The sequence below is a fragment of the Rattus rattus genome, chromosome 8 (assembly GCF_011064425.1).
Source record: "Rattus rattus isolate New Zealand chromosome 8, Rrattus_CSIRO_v1, whole genome shotgun sequence".
In the NCBI taxonomy this organism is placed as follows: domain Eukaryota; kingdom Metazoa; phylum Chordata; class Mammalia; order Rodentia; family Muridae; genus Rattus; species Rattus rattus.
Genome location: NC_046161.1, coordinates 20,409,282 through 20,428,438, shown reverse-complemented (window position 1 = coordinate 20,428,438; position 19,157 = coordinate 20,409,282). Strand labels below are relative to the sequence as shown.

At 44.3% G+C, this 19,157-nt stretch overlaps 1 protein-coding gene across 1 annotated transcript in view; it reads left to right on the top strand.

Annotated features, from left to right (window-relative positions):
* The window catches only part of Dpy19l1 (dpy-19 like C-mannosyltransferase 1), an 88,752-nt gene extending 73,372 nt beyond the window's left edge, over nt 1–15,380 (top strand). Inside the window, 6 exon segments of the mRNA XM_032909477.1 lie at nt 2,386–2,410; nt 3,708–3,827; nt 5,373–5,547; nt 6,197–6,296; nt 7,309–7,434; nt 12,766–15,380. Coding sequence (XP_032765368.1) covers nt 2,386–2,410; nt 3,708–3,827; nt 5,373–5,547; nt 6,197–6,296; nt 7,309–7,434; nt 12,766–12,922 — 703 coding nt within the window. The 3' untranslated portion in view covers nt 12,923–15,380.
* The last annotated feature ends 3,777 nt before the right edge of the window (nt 15,381–19,157 follow it).

The window sequence follows — 19,157 nt, the reverse complement described above, 5'->3', positions numbered from 1 at the left end:
TTTGTTTTGTTTTGTTTTGTTTTGTTTTGTTTTGTTTTGTTGAAGGAGTTTGGAGAAGCAGCTTCAAAGTTAGAACTGTAGTGAACAATTCTGGAAAAGGAGCTGAAAACTTTTTATAGGAAAATAGAACTGAGGAATAACTACAGAGGGAATTCAGCAAACCAGGGTCACTGGGGTTCAGCTCTCCTGTGGAAATGGACTGCCTTGCTGATCTTTCATTTAGCATAAGAAAAGGTCATTATAAAACAGACAGGATGAGAAAGAGGTCCGTTTCCATTTGGATGTGATCACCATTAACCACTTTATTCATGGACCTGGAGGTCAAGGATGGTAGTCCTGGCCTCAGGTAGAAACTGCATCGCTCTGAGGTCATCCTGAATGCAGTCTTGCTGGCCGGGGTGCTGGGGTTGGTCTTCCTTGCCATCCGTCCATGGGGGTGGCAAATGATTGCTGCATTTTAGCACTGCTTGTGCTTAGGAAATGAACCTGAGCTTTTGCTTGGAATGAAGAGGGGATGCCCTACCTTCTTCATGCTTGACTAGTGTATTTGATAGAAGCAATATATACACATTCTTTTGAGATCAGATTCCCAAATCAGATTATGTTCTGCCCAGGTTGGGGAACAAGGATCACCCCGATACATATATTCATCTTTGTTCAAATCTTGGGAACAACTCTGAAGCTCTTAGTGCACCCTTTGTCAGAAAGCTTCCAGATCCATTTTTCCTATCTGACACCTCTACTTTCTCCATGGCTTATCTCAGAAGCTGTAGTCCTAAGTCCTGCTCTTAGATCTGTAACCTAACAGGATGCAAGTCTTGCTATTGTCATATTTAGAATGCTATTCAAACTTCGACTACCCCTGCCAGCTCTTACTCTGTCCTGTCAGCGCTGCCTCTGTGGATTACCACCTCCTGCCACTTCCTGATACCTCTGCCTCTGACCTTGTCTCCAGATGCAAGCGTTTCCAGCAGAAGGCAGAACACGCCACATGCTTGTTCTCTCCAGTCCTTCAAACCACTTAAATGTCGCAGCCTTCATCCTGGTCTCCTGGACCTTGCACCCTCTGACCCTTACCTCCCATCTGTGACCCTCCCTTAGTGTCTCTCTGCCTTTTCTCCTCTCCAGGTCCAGTCTTCATGGCTGAGTCAGCAGAGCCTCCTTACACCGTCTGCTCTTGGCCCACAGGGTCTTCCAGTCTCCCCTCTGACCTACTCAGACACCACTCAGTGGTCACCAGCCTTTCTAGGCACTCATGATCATACATGTTACACTATTTCTTGTTCTCTGCAGGGAGACAGGACATCTGTCACTGGGGACGATTGCTTCTTTCCCTCTGAATTATATATAAACCCTGAGAGGAGAAGCGTGTTTTTCTATCTTGTTACCTCTCTATCTCCTGGGTGTTCAGTTGTCGGTGAACTTGAATAGATCATACTCTGGACTCTTGCACATCGCATTTTAGTGGGAAAGGGCAAGTAAGGTGATACCCTAGAAAAACATGTGAATTCTATCTCCTCTAAAAAGGGCAGTGGGATGGGTGTAGCCACGGAGTAGACACTGGGTAGGAGACAAGCCTCTCTGGTGGCTTTAGGGGTCAGTCAGCTTGTGACCAGGTCATGCAGTCGGGAGAACAAGGGAGAAGGTAGCTGTCCAGGGTGAGAAGTGGGGTCACTGAAGGAGGAACATTGAAGCTGATGGATTGAGAGTCTGTATTAGTTACAGAGGAACCTTGTCCATTTTAGACTTTGAAGCAAAGGAGTAAATGGCTGGCTGGTCTTTTCTCTAAATGTTCTTTCCGAGGCTGTGGTAATTGATGCTCAGCAGGGAAAGCTGAGGGCAGGACTCGTCAGTCTCTAAGCACAGTGCCCAGAAAGACTGTTCCAGCAAAACTGAGGGCAGGACTCGTCAGTCTCTAAGCACAGTACCCAGAAGGACTATTCCAACAAAGCTGAGGGCAGGTGTTGTTCCTGTTTGAATGTTAAGTCTGGTGCTGAGAAGACTGTGCATGTGACTTCTGTGTCCCTGCCATCTCTGTTGCTGCAGTAGTACAGAGAGCTCAGGGTTCATGCACCAGGGGAGGAAGTCGGCACATGGGCTCTGTAGGCTTCCGAGTTCTTCATGTCATGCCTTAAGTCATCCGCTGTGTACACTGTGTGATTATTGGCGTAGTAAATACATACATAGTAAGATGCACATTGCCATTTTAAAAATGTGCTCTCTTGAATGGTTGTATACTAGCACTGGGATAAAGGTTTTAGTTTTGATTTATGTATCTGTGCCTCGAGAGCAATACTAAAACAAGTTGTAAAAGCTCTTATTTGTAGATAAAAGAAAAAGTAAATGGAGTACCTCTGTAGTAAGTACATTTTCTTTTCATTTCAGAAAACACCAAGTTGATCATGGAGAGGTAATATTTAACGTTACCAAGACACTATATATATATATATATATATAGTGTGTGTGTGTGTGTCTGTGTGTTGTGTATTGTGTGTGTATTTTCATTCTTTGGTTTGTAGTTCTGGTATCTAGATTTATTGGTTCTTGTCATTAATTTATCTTCAAAATTCTTAGATATGTACTTTTTTGTGGGAAGGAGCCAGCTGATTGACTGACTCATTTGCTGATAAACATTGTGGTCAGTGAGTGAGTCCCTACAGTGACGTGGTTAGTTCCTGGAGCCTGTGAGCCAGGTGTGTGAGGTGTCCTTGTGTGGCAGAATGCCATGTTTTCCTCATCTTGTCCAGAAGCTTCAGAGGTGTGATGGCTGCTGTTCCCACCTTTCAGAGACCAGCAGCTTCACACAGCCCAGGGTGGAGCACTGTGGTGTGGAGGCAGAGGCCTCCGTTCCCCTGCCCACTTCTGAGCCTTGGTCTGATGGCAAAAACAGTAGACTTAAGGTAGACCCTGAAATCACGCTGTGCCTGCAAGCTTGACTCTGCCTGCAGTTGCACATATGTTTGCCTGTGTGGCTCTGACGAAATGGTGCAGCCTGACAGTGCATGCTAGCAGTTTCTCCCTGCCTATAGACAGGAGTCCTCAGGTCTCACCAAAGTGCAGAGAATAAGCGAGTGGAGTGCTCAGCCACACATGTGGTTTCTCTATGATCCCTTTTGCTACCAAGCCGAGTCAGGGACAACTGCAGCAGCTTCTGCACACAGGGCTGCTAAACTCGTGAACTCACTGCCAGGGCTGCCTGCACAAGACCTGTACACCATCAAGCCAGTCCATATTCCAGCGTGGGAGGGGCCTGTGCTTATGAACCTTTACCCCAAACTGGGGAGCTATTGACCGTTGATGGCTTCTGCAGGAGGGAGAATCAGTTGTCTTAAAGACATGGCCCCTGCTAGGTCCAAAATGCTCCAGTGGATGATCTCAACCCCATGAGAAAGTTGGGGGTTGGGGGAGGAGGAGGAGAAGAGAGGGAAAGGGAAGATGTGTGTATGTATACATAGTGCAAATTATTGTTGTTTTAAAGGAGGACACAAAGTTAAGAGGATGTAAAGAGTTTGGGGTGTGGCTCCAAGCCGCTGGAGCTAAGGGAAATTGTAGGAAATGATTGTGTTGAGAATGCCTTGTTTGAAATGCTCTGAGAGTTAATATAAATATTCCATAGAAAGAACATTTAAGACACTGTTTCTGCCCAGATTAACAATGTCTTCCCTTCACAAATGGTAGAGATGAACCCTTTTCTTTCCTCCCGTCAGTTGGTTTACCACGCTCTGCAGCTGTTTGCATACACAGCCCTCGGTGTTCTGATCATGAGACTGAAGCTCTTCCTCACACCACACATGTGTGTTATGGCGTCCTTGATCTGCTCCAGACAGGTAACTTGGTGCCAGGGAGTTCTAGCCCAGCCTTGGCTCCCAAGGGATCCTACAGTAGTACTGGCCGGCAGGCTGTGATTCCCTACCCCTGAAGTTCTTTGCTTCTGTCCACAGCTTCCTAAAGCCTAATGGTCTAGGCTGATCACCGTCTGCTCTTCTACCTTGTAAAGTTATCCTGGCAAACAGCAGATGCCACTGCAGACAGGGTTTGTCAGCAGTCAGCGCAGGTGCTGACAGAGAGGACAGCTCAACTGCAGAGGAATTTCTTATCTGTATATCACATATTTGCATTATTATTATTATTATTATTATTATTATTATTATTTTATTAGGTAGATTTTAGTTTTTCAAGAAAAAGTTCTTCTATATCCCTGGCTGTCCTGGAACTTGCTTTGCAGACCAGGCTGGCCTTGAACTCAGAGATTTCTGCTTGCCTCTGCCTCTTGAGTGCTGGGTTTAAAGGTATATGCCACCACCACCCAGCCAAGCTTTGAGATGATTTTCCTTGTATGTGCATTTGTACCTGCTTCCCTGATTTATTCTTTAGTCATCCTTGACGAGTCACTCTCATCATGTAATTATATTCAGAAAGTTTTGCTCCTCTGTAGTGTGGCTGATTCATCAGGCGGTCAGCAAAGGAACAGCATCGCCTCTATCAACTGTAACAAGTGTTTACTCTTAATTCTAGGAGTGTGTGTGTGTGTGTGTGTGTGTGTGTGTGTGTGTGTGTGTGTGTGTGTGTGTGTGTGTGTGTGTGTGTGCGTGTGTGTGTGTGTGTTCCCCAGAAGTGAGGCAGGGATGTCTGAGGGAAAGCACAGAGGGGCGGTTCTGTGCACGTGTGGACTGTTCGTGTGTAGCTGCTGTCACCATGCACAAGCTGTGTTAGAGAGGACCTACCCAGCTCTCATTCTCCTCCTCCAGGCTGGGCTGGGACAGCAAACAGAGCTGGTGGAAGTCCTCTGTCTTGACTCCCACCCCACTAATAGGGCAGGTAACCGTGTCTGTACTGTGTTGCAAACTCAGAAGGACTCTGCATTGGGTTAAGTTTGCTCCTGCTGTGGTCCTGGAGATCAAACCCAGGCCCACAGGCAAGTGCTGTAACTGAGTTGGGTCCCTAACCTATTCTGAACCAACAAGTTTTATAAATGGGTTCTCGGTTTTATTCTAGGTTGGGCCTTGTAAATCAGGCAGGTGGCCTGGCTCTTCTTGCAGTACTTGTGAAGCCGCGTCTCTTAGCTACGATAGTTTTGATACTGAATATCACTGCTGAAGTATTATTCGCTGGGCCAGCAAGATGGCTCAGTGGGTTAAGGACCCTCAGTGACCTCGAGTCCAATTCCTACAGTTCACATGAGGTGGAAGAGAGAACTGACCCCACAGTTGTCCTGTAGCCTCTGACACCTCCCACAGTAATAGTAATGAAGTTCTACTTCAGACAGTCCACATGTGGCACCACAGCAGAGGCTGGGTTCTTCCTCAGGAGTTGTCTTGCTGGTACCTAGTGCTTTGTCCTGACGGTCACCAGGGTTGTTTCTTGGATTTCAGCTGTTTGGATGGCTCTTTGGCAAAGTGCATCCTGGTGCTGTTGTCTTTGCTATATTAGCAGCAATGTCTATTCAAGGTTCTGCAAACCTACAGACCCAGTGGAACATTGTAGGGGAGTTCAGCAACTTACCACAAGAAGAGCTCATAGAATGGATCAGACACAGCACAAAACCAGGTAAAACAACAAGAAAGTCCTCCTATTTCTAATCTAACTTCATTGTCTTTCCACCATGTCATACATTGCCACAGAATCCAACCTGAAGTCTTTTAGAGGAGTCAACACTATTGGCTACATGGTGTAGGGCAGGGAATGCTGTACACATCTTAGTGATTTATTTTGCTATGTTCATATAAATTTAAATTTATAAACATTTTCCAGATTTGTGAGTTCTACATTTAACATTTCGTTATGTTTCCTTCCTTGGTGGAATTTCAGTATTAGCCCTCCATTCCCTTTTACCTGTAAGTGATGGCCCTTTAATTCATGTGTTCCCATGGAAACTTGCTGTCCCAGTAGGAAGTGGTTGGTGCTGTGAAACTTTTAGTCATCAGGAGACTACTCTCCAAGATATTAGAAAAGGAAAGGAAAGACAGGAAGGTGATACTCATTCCTCAGCGCTGACCACCCTGTTCCCCAAACCTGGCTGCAGACTGTCTCTCAGTCAGCCACCTGATTCATTCTGCTACTGCCCCTGAACCTTTAACTTGTGATCCTCCCTGGGCTTCAGCCAGCTCTGTTACTTGTGAAATGACTGGGCTGTCCTGATGGCAACCCCTACAGATGCTTGTCCAGCATGTTCCTGAGACCATGTAATTGCTTCCAGATGCAGTGTTTGCAGGCGCTATGCCCACCATGGCAAGTGTGAAGCTCTCCGCTCTCCGACCCGTGGTGAACCACCCACATTATGAAGATGCAGGTCTAAGGTTAGTGCACAGGTGCATAATGGGAAGGACAGTCTCAGACAGACAGCAAGTGAGGAGCCCAGCAGAAGAGGAAGGAGTGTTTCTGAGAAGATAGGCACAACGGGGTTATTTCAGAGTCATTCATGGGGAAGGAGCAGCTGGGCTGGAAGCCAAGCTGTTGAGGCTCCATGGTTCAGTCATGCTGCTGTCTTTGGTTATGGCTTTCTATTGGGCAAACAAAAAGAAATCCTGTCAGTTTTCCAAGGTATCCCAGTCTCCATAGAGCTATCTCCCACAATTGTCCAACATTGACCAGTCTAAGCCTCCCCCTTGCTGGACATTTTCCCTGAAATCTGAGGAGTCAGTTGGAAGAGATTCATTCAGTGGGATTTCCGCTCTGCTTTTATGATATCGTTTGCTATAATGAACTTAGATCTTTTGTCTGGTCATGTAAGACTTACTGTTTTTCCAGTAAACTATGCCTTCTCTTGTCTTGGAGGAGATGATAGATTTCTTATAGAAATACCTTCCAGAGGAGGGAAAGCTAGCCCTTTTCCAAATGATCAGATGATTCTGTTAGTATCTTGTTTTGCATAACAATGGGGTGCACATTTTATAAATAAGAAGCTTTTTCATTAAAAAGTCAAATTTCAGTGCAATTTTCCAAAGCAATTTCATACCGTAAGTTTTTCTTAAATCTAGAACTCAGTGGAGAGTTGTATGGGTTGAACGGTTGCCTCTTCCAACCGTGCTAGTGTGTTTGCTCTCATCCCTGTCTGCACACGGGGTTCAGGACAACTGCAAGCAAAAGCAAGGGAGCAAAGGCAGCATTAAGTTTGGAAATGTGGGCCCAGAACCTTGGGCAATGTCTCCCTTCTTGTTGTGATCTCCCTAGGCACCTTGCCAGCTCCTCCAAGGCTTTTCCACTGTCTTCTCTGGAGTGTGCTTAGTCTCATCTCAGGCTTGCTCTGTACAACACCGCCTGTGTCCCTTTTAATCGTGAACATTTTTGCCTACTTATTTTTTCTTCAAGAGCCAGAACAAAAATAGTATATTCAATGTATAGCCGAAAAGCACCTGAGGACGTGAAGAAGGAATTGGTGAAATTAAAAGTGAATTATTACATTCTGGAAGAGTCATGGTGCATAAGAAGATCCAAGTAAGTACTTCATACAGTTCATAGTTTATAATCTTAAGTGAGCAGTTAGCTTAGACCCATGGTAAATGCTCTGTATATATGATATGATATGATATGATATGATATGATATGATATGATATAAGATGTAAAATAAAATATTTTCAAAAGTATGAATGAACATCCTGTATATAATTTGAATTAGACCTTTTTATTCATCATAGAAACATACTTTTTAATAGTGATGTGTATGTGTGTGTATTTACTATTACCTTAAAAAATATATATATATGTATATATATATATATCCTTAAAGTGACTATATTCAGAATGATTGATAATCTTCCAAATTGTTCTTATTTGTGTTCGATTTCTTTCAAACATTAGTTAGAATTGAGTGCATTGTCTTTCAAAAGACCTCAGACTCTGAAACCAAGTAATGATGTAGTCTGGGTGTGCTCCGGTGGTCCAGCAACAACTCGGGGACTTCACTGTCCAGATTGAATATACACAGCTGACACATGTCCTGGGGCTGGATGTGGTTGTCTGGTAATAACACCTCAAGTGAAACTCTCCTTTCTTGCTTTACCTACATCCTCCTAAGTTTATATTTGAGAACTTTGTTTCTATGAAGAAGTTCATTGATCAGAGAGTAGCTACAATGACAGGAAGATCTCAAAATGAAATATAACTTCTGAAGTGGACGTGACCTAAGGCCTCACCAGGGGCTGGGCACACACCCGGAATCCCAGCACTCAGCATGCTGAGGGGACGATTACTAATTTGAGTTACATGTGGAGTTTGAGAACAGCCTGGACTGGATAGCAAGACTCTGGCTCAAAAACAGACCAATCAAAATGGAGCACAGCAATGCCGAATACAAGTGAGACAGTAGATGACAATGTCCTGCAGTGGCAGGACCAAGGCTTCCCCTACATGGGGAGCACAGGACCTGATGATTTCACCAAGAGTTGAGGGCATTGTATATTTTATATCAGAACTCTTACTACTGTTTAGCCCAACTGAAGCCTTCAGGGGACTGCTCTATCCTTGTATGCTGTTTACTACAGTGATACTACAGGGCATGAAGAGAAACTGATCACATAAATTTCGTGAATGGAAACAGTTCTATGATACAGTATCTACATAGCTTTGTCTACAAGACCTAAGTTAGTTACTGATTATTGAAAGCCCTTCCTATGAGTAGGTTCCAGGTAACTTGAGTTTAATCATTTATGGAAACCGTCAGTGCTGTTATAGTATAGAACATGTCTTAAATGCTTACACCCAATGTCAAGGAGGTGGCTTAGCATTAAGTGCACTGGGTGCTCCTGCAGAGAACTTGGCTTCCTTTCCCAGCACCCTTGAGCTGGCTCCCAACTCTGTACCTGTAGTTCCAGAGGACCTACTGCACTCTCCTGGCCTTCACTGGCACTAGGCACTTACGTAATGTACATACACATATGCACGCAAGACATTCCCTCACATAGAGGAAAAATTTAAATGTGTGTAGTGATGTGGATATAATAATAGTCACATACTCACCAATTGCCTCTAGTCTGTACAGCATACAGAATCCAAGTGCTAAGTGTTATGAGGCCATGCACAAAGGCAGTGCTGGGGGAGCATTTGCAACAGCTCAGCATTCTGACAGCCTTCTGTGAAAGAGGGGTCTTTATCTCCTTGGGCTTCCCCTTTTAAGAAGCATGAGGCCACTGGAACAAGAGAGGGCCTGAGATTAAATACTTTTTGCAGGGCGGAGTGTCTGGGAAGGAAAGCTCATTAGCTAAGCCTCCAAGCCTTTAGGTACCTCTTTATAATGGAGATCTAATCTTGAGCCTTCAGGACCTGTGGTCATGTCCTCTACCTGTGGAGGGGCTTGGGCTGTGCCTCTATGCAACTTATGGTCACAAATCTATGGAGGGCTGTGGGCTAGGGACCAGCCTGGTTTCCCAGGAGTCAGGGACACCCACTGTCCCTTCAGGGTCTCCGGGGTTCAAGCCTCCTCAACCGGGAACCAGGGTGCCTTTCACTGTCCCACAAGCTATAACAGAAGCCAAAGGAGAATGGACGGAGAGAAGGGGACAGGTTTTTATCCTATTTTTACAGGTACCAGAAGAACTGAGTTTTTCTTATTCTGTCTGCATCAGTTAGGTTGGCTAGAGACAACCTCCATCTTGCTGCAAATACTGGAAAGTAAAAGTATGTCAGAACAGGGCAAGCAAAGAGAGAGCAGGAGAGAAAGGAAGGAACGTCTAGTGCTGAGAGAGTGTGCATGCGTGTGTGCCTGCACATGCTTGCCTGTGCATGCTCAGCCAAGCATGCATTCATGCATGATCTCCTAATGATCTGCCCTAATCATTCCTCAGATACATCACCATGTGGTCAAAACTAAAATACACCCATTTTTAATTTCGTAATTGTAGATGAGATTTTATAACCTTTTATATTGTCTTTCTTTTTTCCTTCCTTTCTTTTTCCTCTTTATAGTTTCAAATAAAGCTTCTTTTAATTCAAATCAGGGTTTGAATAAAGTAATCATTCACATTCTTGCTGATGTTTCCCCAACCCATTTTCTTCTAATAATGTGTGCTGTGTGTTGCTCTGTTGTTAGCCTGACCCTGAACTGGCCTTAACTGATACTCTGATTCAGCCTTCTGGGGATCTCCAGTAACAGTGGCAGGCGGGGACCCTAAGGCAGCTCTTTGCCCCTTCATTTTGCCTTAGCATATTGAGCTCTAGAAAACCTAGAGTAGGTACTGAATTTTTAGCTGTCATGTTTTCTACAACCCCAAGTATGATAACGGTTCAGCCTTATGTGTGTGAGAAGGTTAAGAATGGAAACCAGAAGCCCAGCCTTATTCTAGTTCTTCAGCTCGGTAGCATCCAGTGTTAATGAGGCTCTTCAGAAAGTGCACTGGAACCCTCTGTGGGGACATCACTGGCAAGCTCTCTAGACAGTAGTCTGATGGAGGCAAAGTGACAATCTGTGCCTTGGACACAGTGAACATTTAACTTTCAAAAGGGAGGCAGGCACCAAGAGTATTGCACTATGGCAGCAAAGTGGGAGACGACCGAAGTGTAATCCACCAGAGTCTTCAGTGATCACAGATCAGAACCAACGGCTGCGAAGAGGAGCAAGCAGGGCTTCATGTACTAAGACCAAAGAGTAACTAAATCGTACTGTCACAAGTCCCACAATGTCCCCAGTTTTGTGTAAGCAACCCAGAAATGTCCCTGTTTATATTTTGTGTGAGAGGGAACATGGATCAAAGCTCTAGCAGCATAGATAGATAGATAGATGCTTATGTTTATTAGCAGAGCATCTGAGAAGTGATATTCAAGGCTAGGCATGAACCTGCTGAGTGGTGAATAGTCACAAAGATAAGATTAAATGGATCTCGGACTTCTCATAAGTGTTTTCTTCTCGTGGGGAGAAAGAAGGGAGGGACGGAGGGAGAGAGGGAGGGAGGGGGAGAGAGGGGAGGGGGAGAGAGAGAGAGAGAGAGAGAGAGAGAGAGAGAGAGAGAGAGAGAGAGAGAGAGAGAGAGAGAGAGAAACATAACCATGGTTCATTCTCTGTAATTTTAGCTGTTCCTTTCCTTTTCTTTTATGCTGAGTGGAGATTGACTGTGAGGGCCTCATGTATGGTATTCAGGCACATTGACCCAGACCTTTTTCCTCTCTGTGCATGTGTGTGTGTGTGTGTGTGTGTGTGTGTGTGTGTGTGTGTGTGTGTGTGTGTGTGTGTGTGTGTGTGTGTGTGTGTGTGTGTGTGTGTGTGTGTGTGTGTGTGTGTGTGTGTGTGTGTGTGTGTGTGTGTGTGTGTGTGTGTGTGTGTGTGTGTTGAGATATCTCAGTATCTTGCTCAGGCTAGTCTTGAACTTGAGATGTTTCTACTACAGCCTGTGCCAGTAGTACAGGCTTTTCTTCCAAAACAAGTAAAAGCAGAATAGCCACCTGGAAATATACCGACTCTCTCCATAAATGTGATCTTGGTTTAAAAGGTTAAAATTATTTGGATGAGTTATTTAGGCAAATATAACTTGGTTATCTTATTTATACCAGATTTTGTTTTGTTTTTGAGACAGGGTCCTTCTATGTAGTTCTGGTTGTCCTGGAGCTCAGTATGTAGACCAGGCTGACCTTGAACTCACAGAGGTCTGCCTCCATAGTGCAAGGATTAAAGATATGTGCCACCATGCCAGGCTACTTATATTATTGTTTATAAAAATATTTTTTGGCTGGGTATTGTGGAACACACCTAGAACCCAAAAAACCTGAAACCCTGAGGCAGGAAGATTGCATGTTTCGGGCTATCCTAGGGCATACAATGAGACCCTGATTTTGGAGAAAAACAAACAAACAGAAATACACTGTATTTGCAGTTTAATTATTCATTTAGCTAAGAAGTAAGCGTACCTCTGTCAGGTTTCAGGCATCTCATATATCCAGAAATGCTCAACCTGGACTCTCGGAAGATTTCTGGTAGTTAGATAAAAGCCAGCATTCCTCAGGAATTTGTGAAACTGGTTCCCATCGGCCACAAGTGTCATAAGGAGTCATTGTCCTTGCCCTGTCAGAAGGGACACATGGCTCCATTGGCGTGCACATGTGGTTACATGTCCTAGTCCATGCTGGGCCTCGGGCCCTCTCCATACCCAAGTCACTAGCACTGGCCCTTCCACCTCAGTCCCAGCTCTGTCACTCTCCTGCCTCCTGCTCTTCTCAGTTCTCTGGCAGACAGCCCTGGCCATGTCCAGTCTGCTTCTCTTTCTCTCTGCTCTGGACTCTGGATACTTTTTCTTTCTTACCTACAATAACAATCATAACCATCCAATGGAGCAGCCATGTTGGCAGTTTCTCTGCTATGTTCCTCCCGTACAACCACAGTAAGACTCATTTTAGAGTGTAATGAGTACCTTTCCCGTGAACTAAGCAAATTTCATAATTGTTAAAACTAATACTTTTGCACTCTGAGCCTGGGGCTGTAAATATCTGATTGTCCTCAGTCTACACATTCTGAGGGGCCAGCTTCCCTTACATAGTGGAAGCGCCTCGCAGCACATTCTCGATGAGAGCAGAGCAGAGTCTCCGCTATCGCATCCAGACCCTGAGAAACCTATTCCGTGCCCTTCTTCTACTCCCTGATACTCCCGCTGTGTTCCAATGTCCTAAGGAGGAGCTATGCATATTACAAAAGTAAAGGTAACTGTTGTGTGGAGTTAGGAACTTTGTCAATTGATGGGAGTAGGAAAGGTGGGATGAGACAAGAAGCGTAGACACTGCACTTGAATAATGCTGTCTGCAGTTGGAGAGTGTGTATTGACTTTAACGTGTATTCACTTCTCTAGGCCTGGGTGCAGCATGCCTGAAATCTGGGATGTGGAGGATCCGGACAACGCTGGGAAAACACCCCTGTGTAACATCTTGGTGAAGGATTCCAAGCCTCACTTTACCACAGTGTTCCAGAACAGTGTTTACAAAGTCCTAGAAGTTATCAGACAGTGACTGCACGGGCACCTGCCAGAGACCACATCAGTAATGGCTTTACTGCTTTGCCACTAACTCAGATTGCAAACCTTTTAAAAGTCTCTCAAAGTAACTGTTTTCAAATGGCAAACATTTGATTTGGTCAGTTTGCCAGTCTGATTGTAAAAATGACTTACACCAGATCGATTAGTTACTGTTTCAGTGCACCTGTTAAATTTGCTATGCAAATGAGTATATGCTTGTACTTGGTTTAAATATTTGTGTTACGGTGAACAAAGCCATCTGTGTAGAAATACATCATGGAGCTTGATGAAACTATAGTCACTTCTGGACTGGTTAGGGCCGTTTCCACCCTGCTTCCTGTTTACCTCCTGGTCGCTGACCACGTCAGTGAGTCTGTGACTCCTGGTCTTGTCAGCTGCCTCAGCTCTCAGCCCAGGCATAGCTGGCGTGGCTCACCTGTTCACCTCACTTCCGGGTGCTCTTTCTGTTCTGTGTTGCTCTGTGGACTAAGTGTGTCCTGTCTGTTGTTACCCAGACGCCTGGGTGTGGCGAGGGCCAGCTCCTGCAGGTTCCAGCCATGTGGTGGTGTTTCTCCGCAGACAGACTGGTTTCTTTTCCACAAATTCGATCTTCTCTTTAGGTTGACTAGCAAGTGCTTATTCTTGGTTAAAAAATTAGTAATTGAGTATTTTTCTCATTTTTAGTATTAATCAAATATTATATTTTAATACCTTTAATTCATTTAAAAATTTTTATGATTAATCACACTTTTAGGAAAAACTATTTTGGACAACCCCAAATATGATGCATCTATAGCTTGATATATATATAGAGAGAGATAGCTTATGGTGGACTGTAGTTTATGCTAATTTTACTTTCAGTATTAAGATAAAATAAAATCCAAGTAACTTCTGTCAAAATGTAAATGAATAGTTTTTTATTTTGCTTTCAAAATTGCCTGTCTTTAATAAGACAAAGCCTTAAGCCTTATAATTTTGCCTCAAAAAAAAAAAAAAAATCTCAGTGTGAGGAGTGTGTATGCTCGGTCTTCTCCAGCGTGTCCTTGTTTTTTGGGTTTTTTGAGTTTTTTTTTGTTTTTTAATTCGCAAATATGCTTCAAATTTCTTATACAAATTTTGTTTCTTAAAAGTTAATTTGTGTGAAATGAGATACTTCAAAACCATAATCTTCATTGTTGTAAGAAATGGTTTTGAGGTTTTAAATTCTAAACAAACTGTGACCATGGCTGACTACACATTTAATTATACAGTCTTCTCTTTATCAACCGCAGGCAGATTAACCTCAGTGTGGATTGTCCTTGAGACCTGAGCCCTCAGGGATGGCTTCCGGTGCCTACTCCTGGCAGCCTCGGAAGAGCCCTTCTCTTTCTGCCTTCTTCCCAGAGCCCAAGGACAAGCTTGTCTGGGGGCATTGGTCACCTGGAAAGACAGACAGCACTTGCAACTGAGGAGCGAGGCCTCAGTGAGGAGCCGGCCTCACTAGCCAGGGTCCCCTCCCTGAAGCTGCCCGGGGACGGCCATTCCCACTGTTGCAGACTGGCCAAGCTTCCTCATCTGATGTTTAGTTTTATTTCATAAGCTTTTACCAACTCAGAAAACGGGAGCGGCTGGAGGTCATGGTTTAGGAGTGCTGGAGCAATGACGTGCTAATGCAGAGGAATGGAAACAGGGACAGGCGTGGGTGGGAAGGACGCTCTCCCTGCCTCCTGCACAGCCATTCTGCAGCCCAACATGGCTGCTGTGTGGATACAGCAGTTAGGATTTTTTTTAATCACCTTTTAAAAGTTATTTTCTGTCCTTACCCTCTAACAATTCCCTTCACAATAAGTTCACGTGTGATGATGGGAAATTCTGTACAGAGAAACAAAACATTAAAATACTATTAGAGCCAGTTCACACACTGAGAAACATTAAAAGTAGTCTAAATTAGTTTCTCTGCAGAAACCTTTTGTAAGTGTGTCTTAATGTAACTCCACTAGCAAGCTCTGCTTGTGTGCTAGGAAAGCAGCTTGGAACTGAGGCCGTGGGGTCCCCTGTGTACCTGGCCTCCAGCACATGTGGTGGCAGCCCGTGCTCTGCGGCGTAAACACTTCGGCAGCCTGGAGCAGTAATAGGTTTTATGTAGCTGACAATGCAGTGTTAAAGCTCAGTGTTTTGCATATTTTTTGCATTTACAAATATTTTTGCTTTAGTGTGAGGAAGGAAGGAAAGACGGAAGGAAGGCAATTGAATTGTTATTATTGTGACATTAAAAAAGTAAGCTGGGAAATTCGTCCATTAAAACATAAACCTCTAAAATGCCTGGCAGAGTGTGTGCCAACAGCACGAGGAGAAAACGGGAGGATGTGTCTGAAAAAAGCAGTCCTGCACAGAAGTATTGTATTTTTATGAATTTTATGCCCCTTGTTTACATGTACTATATATGTTAAATAAAAAAAATTCCATGAAAAATGTGCCACACGCATTCTCCGCCTGCTCCTGTCCTCTGCACCCACTGTGGCTGCACATGTTCTCCTCGATGACGTGAGCCAGTTGCTTCACCTGCAGTCCTCGCTGACGGGGAGGGGCAACCTGGGGCCTGTTGCTGATGGTGGGGGCCAGAAGCAGCCCAAACGTTACGGTGTTTATGGTCAAAGCCACACTTCCTTTGTCCTTTCCTTCAAGAGACATATGGACTGGTATAATTACAGAGTTGCTGACAGCTTTTCCCATGCATTACACAAGAGACAATTTGTTATAAAAGTTCCCCCAAATTATAGTTCATATATTTGTGTATTATTGCTTATGCCACTTGAAGAGAAGGCAGCTTAGCTGTGTTCACCCATATAGAACTAACGTACTTCCTTTTTTTGTCCTGTTTTTATTGTTGCTAGATTTGTTTGTTCATTTGTTTTACAATGCAGTTTTTCTGTGTATAGCTCTGGCACTGTCTGTAGACCAGTCTGGCCTGGAACTCCGAGATTTGACTGCCTCAGTCTGACAGGATTAAAGGCATGTGTCATCACCACCCAGCCTAGAACTGACTTTCTAACAAAGCTGCACTTTGATTTCTGACATCTTTGGAGAACGATGCGCTGATGTCCTAATTCACAAGCTAGTGGCCATCAAAAGTACCCAGAAAATCTGCAAATTTGCTAAGCTTCTCACTTGGCTGATCTAAGATGGGGACCCCAGGTTTAGATTTGTATTAGTGTGATTATATCTGGTGGGCTTCATTATGACATTTTCATACATGAATATATTTGGGTCACTTTCGCCCATTCATTGCCTTCTCTTGTCCCCTCCCACGCTCACTGATCCCCTTCCTATTCCCAAAGAATCCTCTCCAGTTAAGTCTCATGTGTGTGTGCGCGTGCGTGCAACCTTGCTAGGCCCTGGAGATTGTGTTCCTCATTGTGGCCTTCCTCTGTCTCTTACAGTCTTAGTCAGCCCAGTAGAAAAGGAAGCTTTGCTGACAGCAGCACTGGTCTGTGGGTATAATCATATTCAGAAGCAGATTGACAGCTACATCATGTTCTTTCGGCAAGGGCTTGCCCGTGAGGGCTTAAGTCCTACCCAGCTATGGCTTTTGACTAGCTCGGCAGCACCAGGCACGTGAAGCAGGTTGCCAGTCTCATTGCAAAGCAGTTATCCTTACCAGTCCCGACACTATTGAACCACTGGCTGCATCTTGCCCTGCGGGTCAGTTCTGTAGTTAGCAGTGTCCATGATCATACACAGGAACATGGACAGTACCCTGCTAGCAGTTTGCAGAGCCCCTTCCAGCACCATAGAATCTCACCAGCAGGAAGAAGCTTCGAACTCAGTAGCAACTTGATTTCTGCATGCCTTTCAACCAAAGGATGTACTATGTTCAGTAACAGGGTCTTACCATGTAGCTAAACTATGCAGCCAGTATCAGGGACAGTGACCTGTATTGACTTTTGGTACATCAGAGACCTTTTGGCCAGTGGCCTGTGGAGAGATGGCTCACTCCTGCTATTGGGGTTTTCATTTTGAGTGTTTTCATACATGTATACTGCATATTTTGATTATATTTGCCCTGCAAAACTCTTCCAACCCCTCTTTTCTCTGCCAATGAGTTGCCCTTTCTTTGTCTTTGTGACTCAGTTTTGTTACAATTACATACAGGAGTGTGGGCAACTTCACCATGGCTAGACCCACTGAAGAATTGTTTCCTTCCTGCCAGAAACCATTAACTGAATAATCTTGTGAGAAAAGTGGGCCTTGTGATTGTCTCCCCTTCCCAAGGCAGTGTTGATGGGCTAGTTTTTCACAGCTGATGAGAGTTCAAGACTGCAGAGAAGAAAATATTCCATAACACTCTATCCCTTTCTCCAGCTCTTGGATTCTCCTTGGACCCTCTATGGTGGTTCCCAAGCCTTTGAGAGGTGTGAGTGGTGTCCTGTTGAGAGCACAGTTCTGCCACTCAGTTTCTCTCAGCACTTGGACCATCACTGATTGAAAGCATGCTTTTTAACTAAAGTAACAGCAACCCCGATCATCTCTGCTGTTATTATAGTGATGCCTGACAAGGGCAACTTAAGAGAAAAAGGATTTTTTTCCTAGCTCAAAGATCCACATTATAGGACAATCACAGCAGTGGAAGCCTGAACTAGCTGGTCCCATTGCACCCACGGATGGGAAGCAGAAAGGACTCAAGGTACACTAGCTTCCTTTCTGCACTCTATCTGGCCCATGGTGATCCCCTGCCCCAGGAAGGGTCCAACCCACAGTGAAGATGGGTCTTCTCACAGGCTCAGAACCATCCCAGTGATTCCAGTGTGACGGCAGCCATCACACAGGGTATAATCCAAATTGTTTTTGGCTTCCGAGAGCAGCTCAAACATTTTTATTTTTGGTTTTGAAATTAACTAATAAAGTAGGTTTGTCTATACATAGTTTGTTTGACCTAGTATCTACATTTCTTACCATCGAGGTTGTGTGGATTCCAGGGCCCCATGCTTGACAATGTCTTCACCAATCGATGGGAATGCACTCACTGGACCGCTGACCTATAGGGGCACTCCATTCCTGTCAGCTTATCCCAAGATGTCTTACATGGTCCCTTAGATCCAAAGCTAACTTCCTCTGTCCCTCTGTCACACAGGGACTTGGATTTAATTAAAACAAATGAGATAAGTTTGCAGCAGAACATTGCTATGAGCTATGCCTCATTTCAATATTCTGAAGCTGTAAACTACTTTATGTCCACTTCAGAGATGGAAGATGACTGGACAATCTCGTGCCATGGTGCTAGCCTTTGTAATCTTACTTTGCCTATGAGAAAACATAATGAATTCAATGACACGTAGGGATTTTAAAGATTTATTTTTTCACTTTACTAATTATTTTTTTTCCTCAGAAATCTTCAGTCTTTTCCCTATATTAGAAGGGCACTGTAACTCAGTCCAAGGTCATCAGCCACCTCCTCCTCCTCCTCCTGCCTTCCGTATTCCTGTGCCTACTTCGATGTTCCTACGACTATTCTCAGCACAAAAAGCACGAAGCTCCCTTTAAGCTTGCTTGTGTTTGCCAATTGCTCTTTACTTCACAGTGCTGCATCTGGACAAGTGTATTTTCACAAACCAAGGTGGAAGGTCTGAGAGATTTCCCCCCATGGATTCCAAATAAGGCAGCTGAGAACTTAGTCCCTCCTTCCCTTCCTTCCTCTCTTTATTGTGAAGAACTTTAGATAGTGATACCGACACTGGCTTGATTTTCAAAGCAAATTTTTAAACTCAATTATCTTTAACCACAAACTAATACGCTCAATTGAAAGTGTCCCTGCAGTTGTCATACAGGGAAGCAAACCACACAAAAAAATCAGAATGAAAACCTGGTACAGACTATCAAGGAGTCTAAAAGAAGGCGTTTCATCTCCAGTGTATTTAAGCACAGTATAATTGGGGGGTGGGGTTCCTGGTGTAATACAATCTCTGTTGCACAAGGAAGCATAATTACATTAAAACTCAACTCAGGGTAGTTTCATTTCTTCCGAGAAGATGGGCTCTTGAGATACACTACCTGTACTAGCTTAAGGGCCTGAGGCTCAAGCCTGGCCTTGGTCATCTGGGCTATGAGCCACCTCTGATTCTCGATGTGGGAATTTAGGGAAGCCTCTGGCTCTAAGAGTCATTTAGATTACTGCCCACTTCTGCTCCTGCTTGTAGGAGCTTGACATGGCCTGGCTCAACATATATCATCTTCAATTTCAGGTTTCTGGAGAG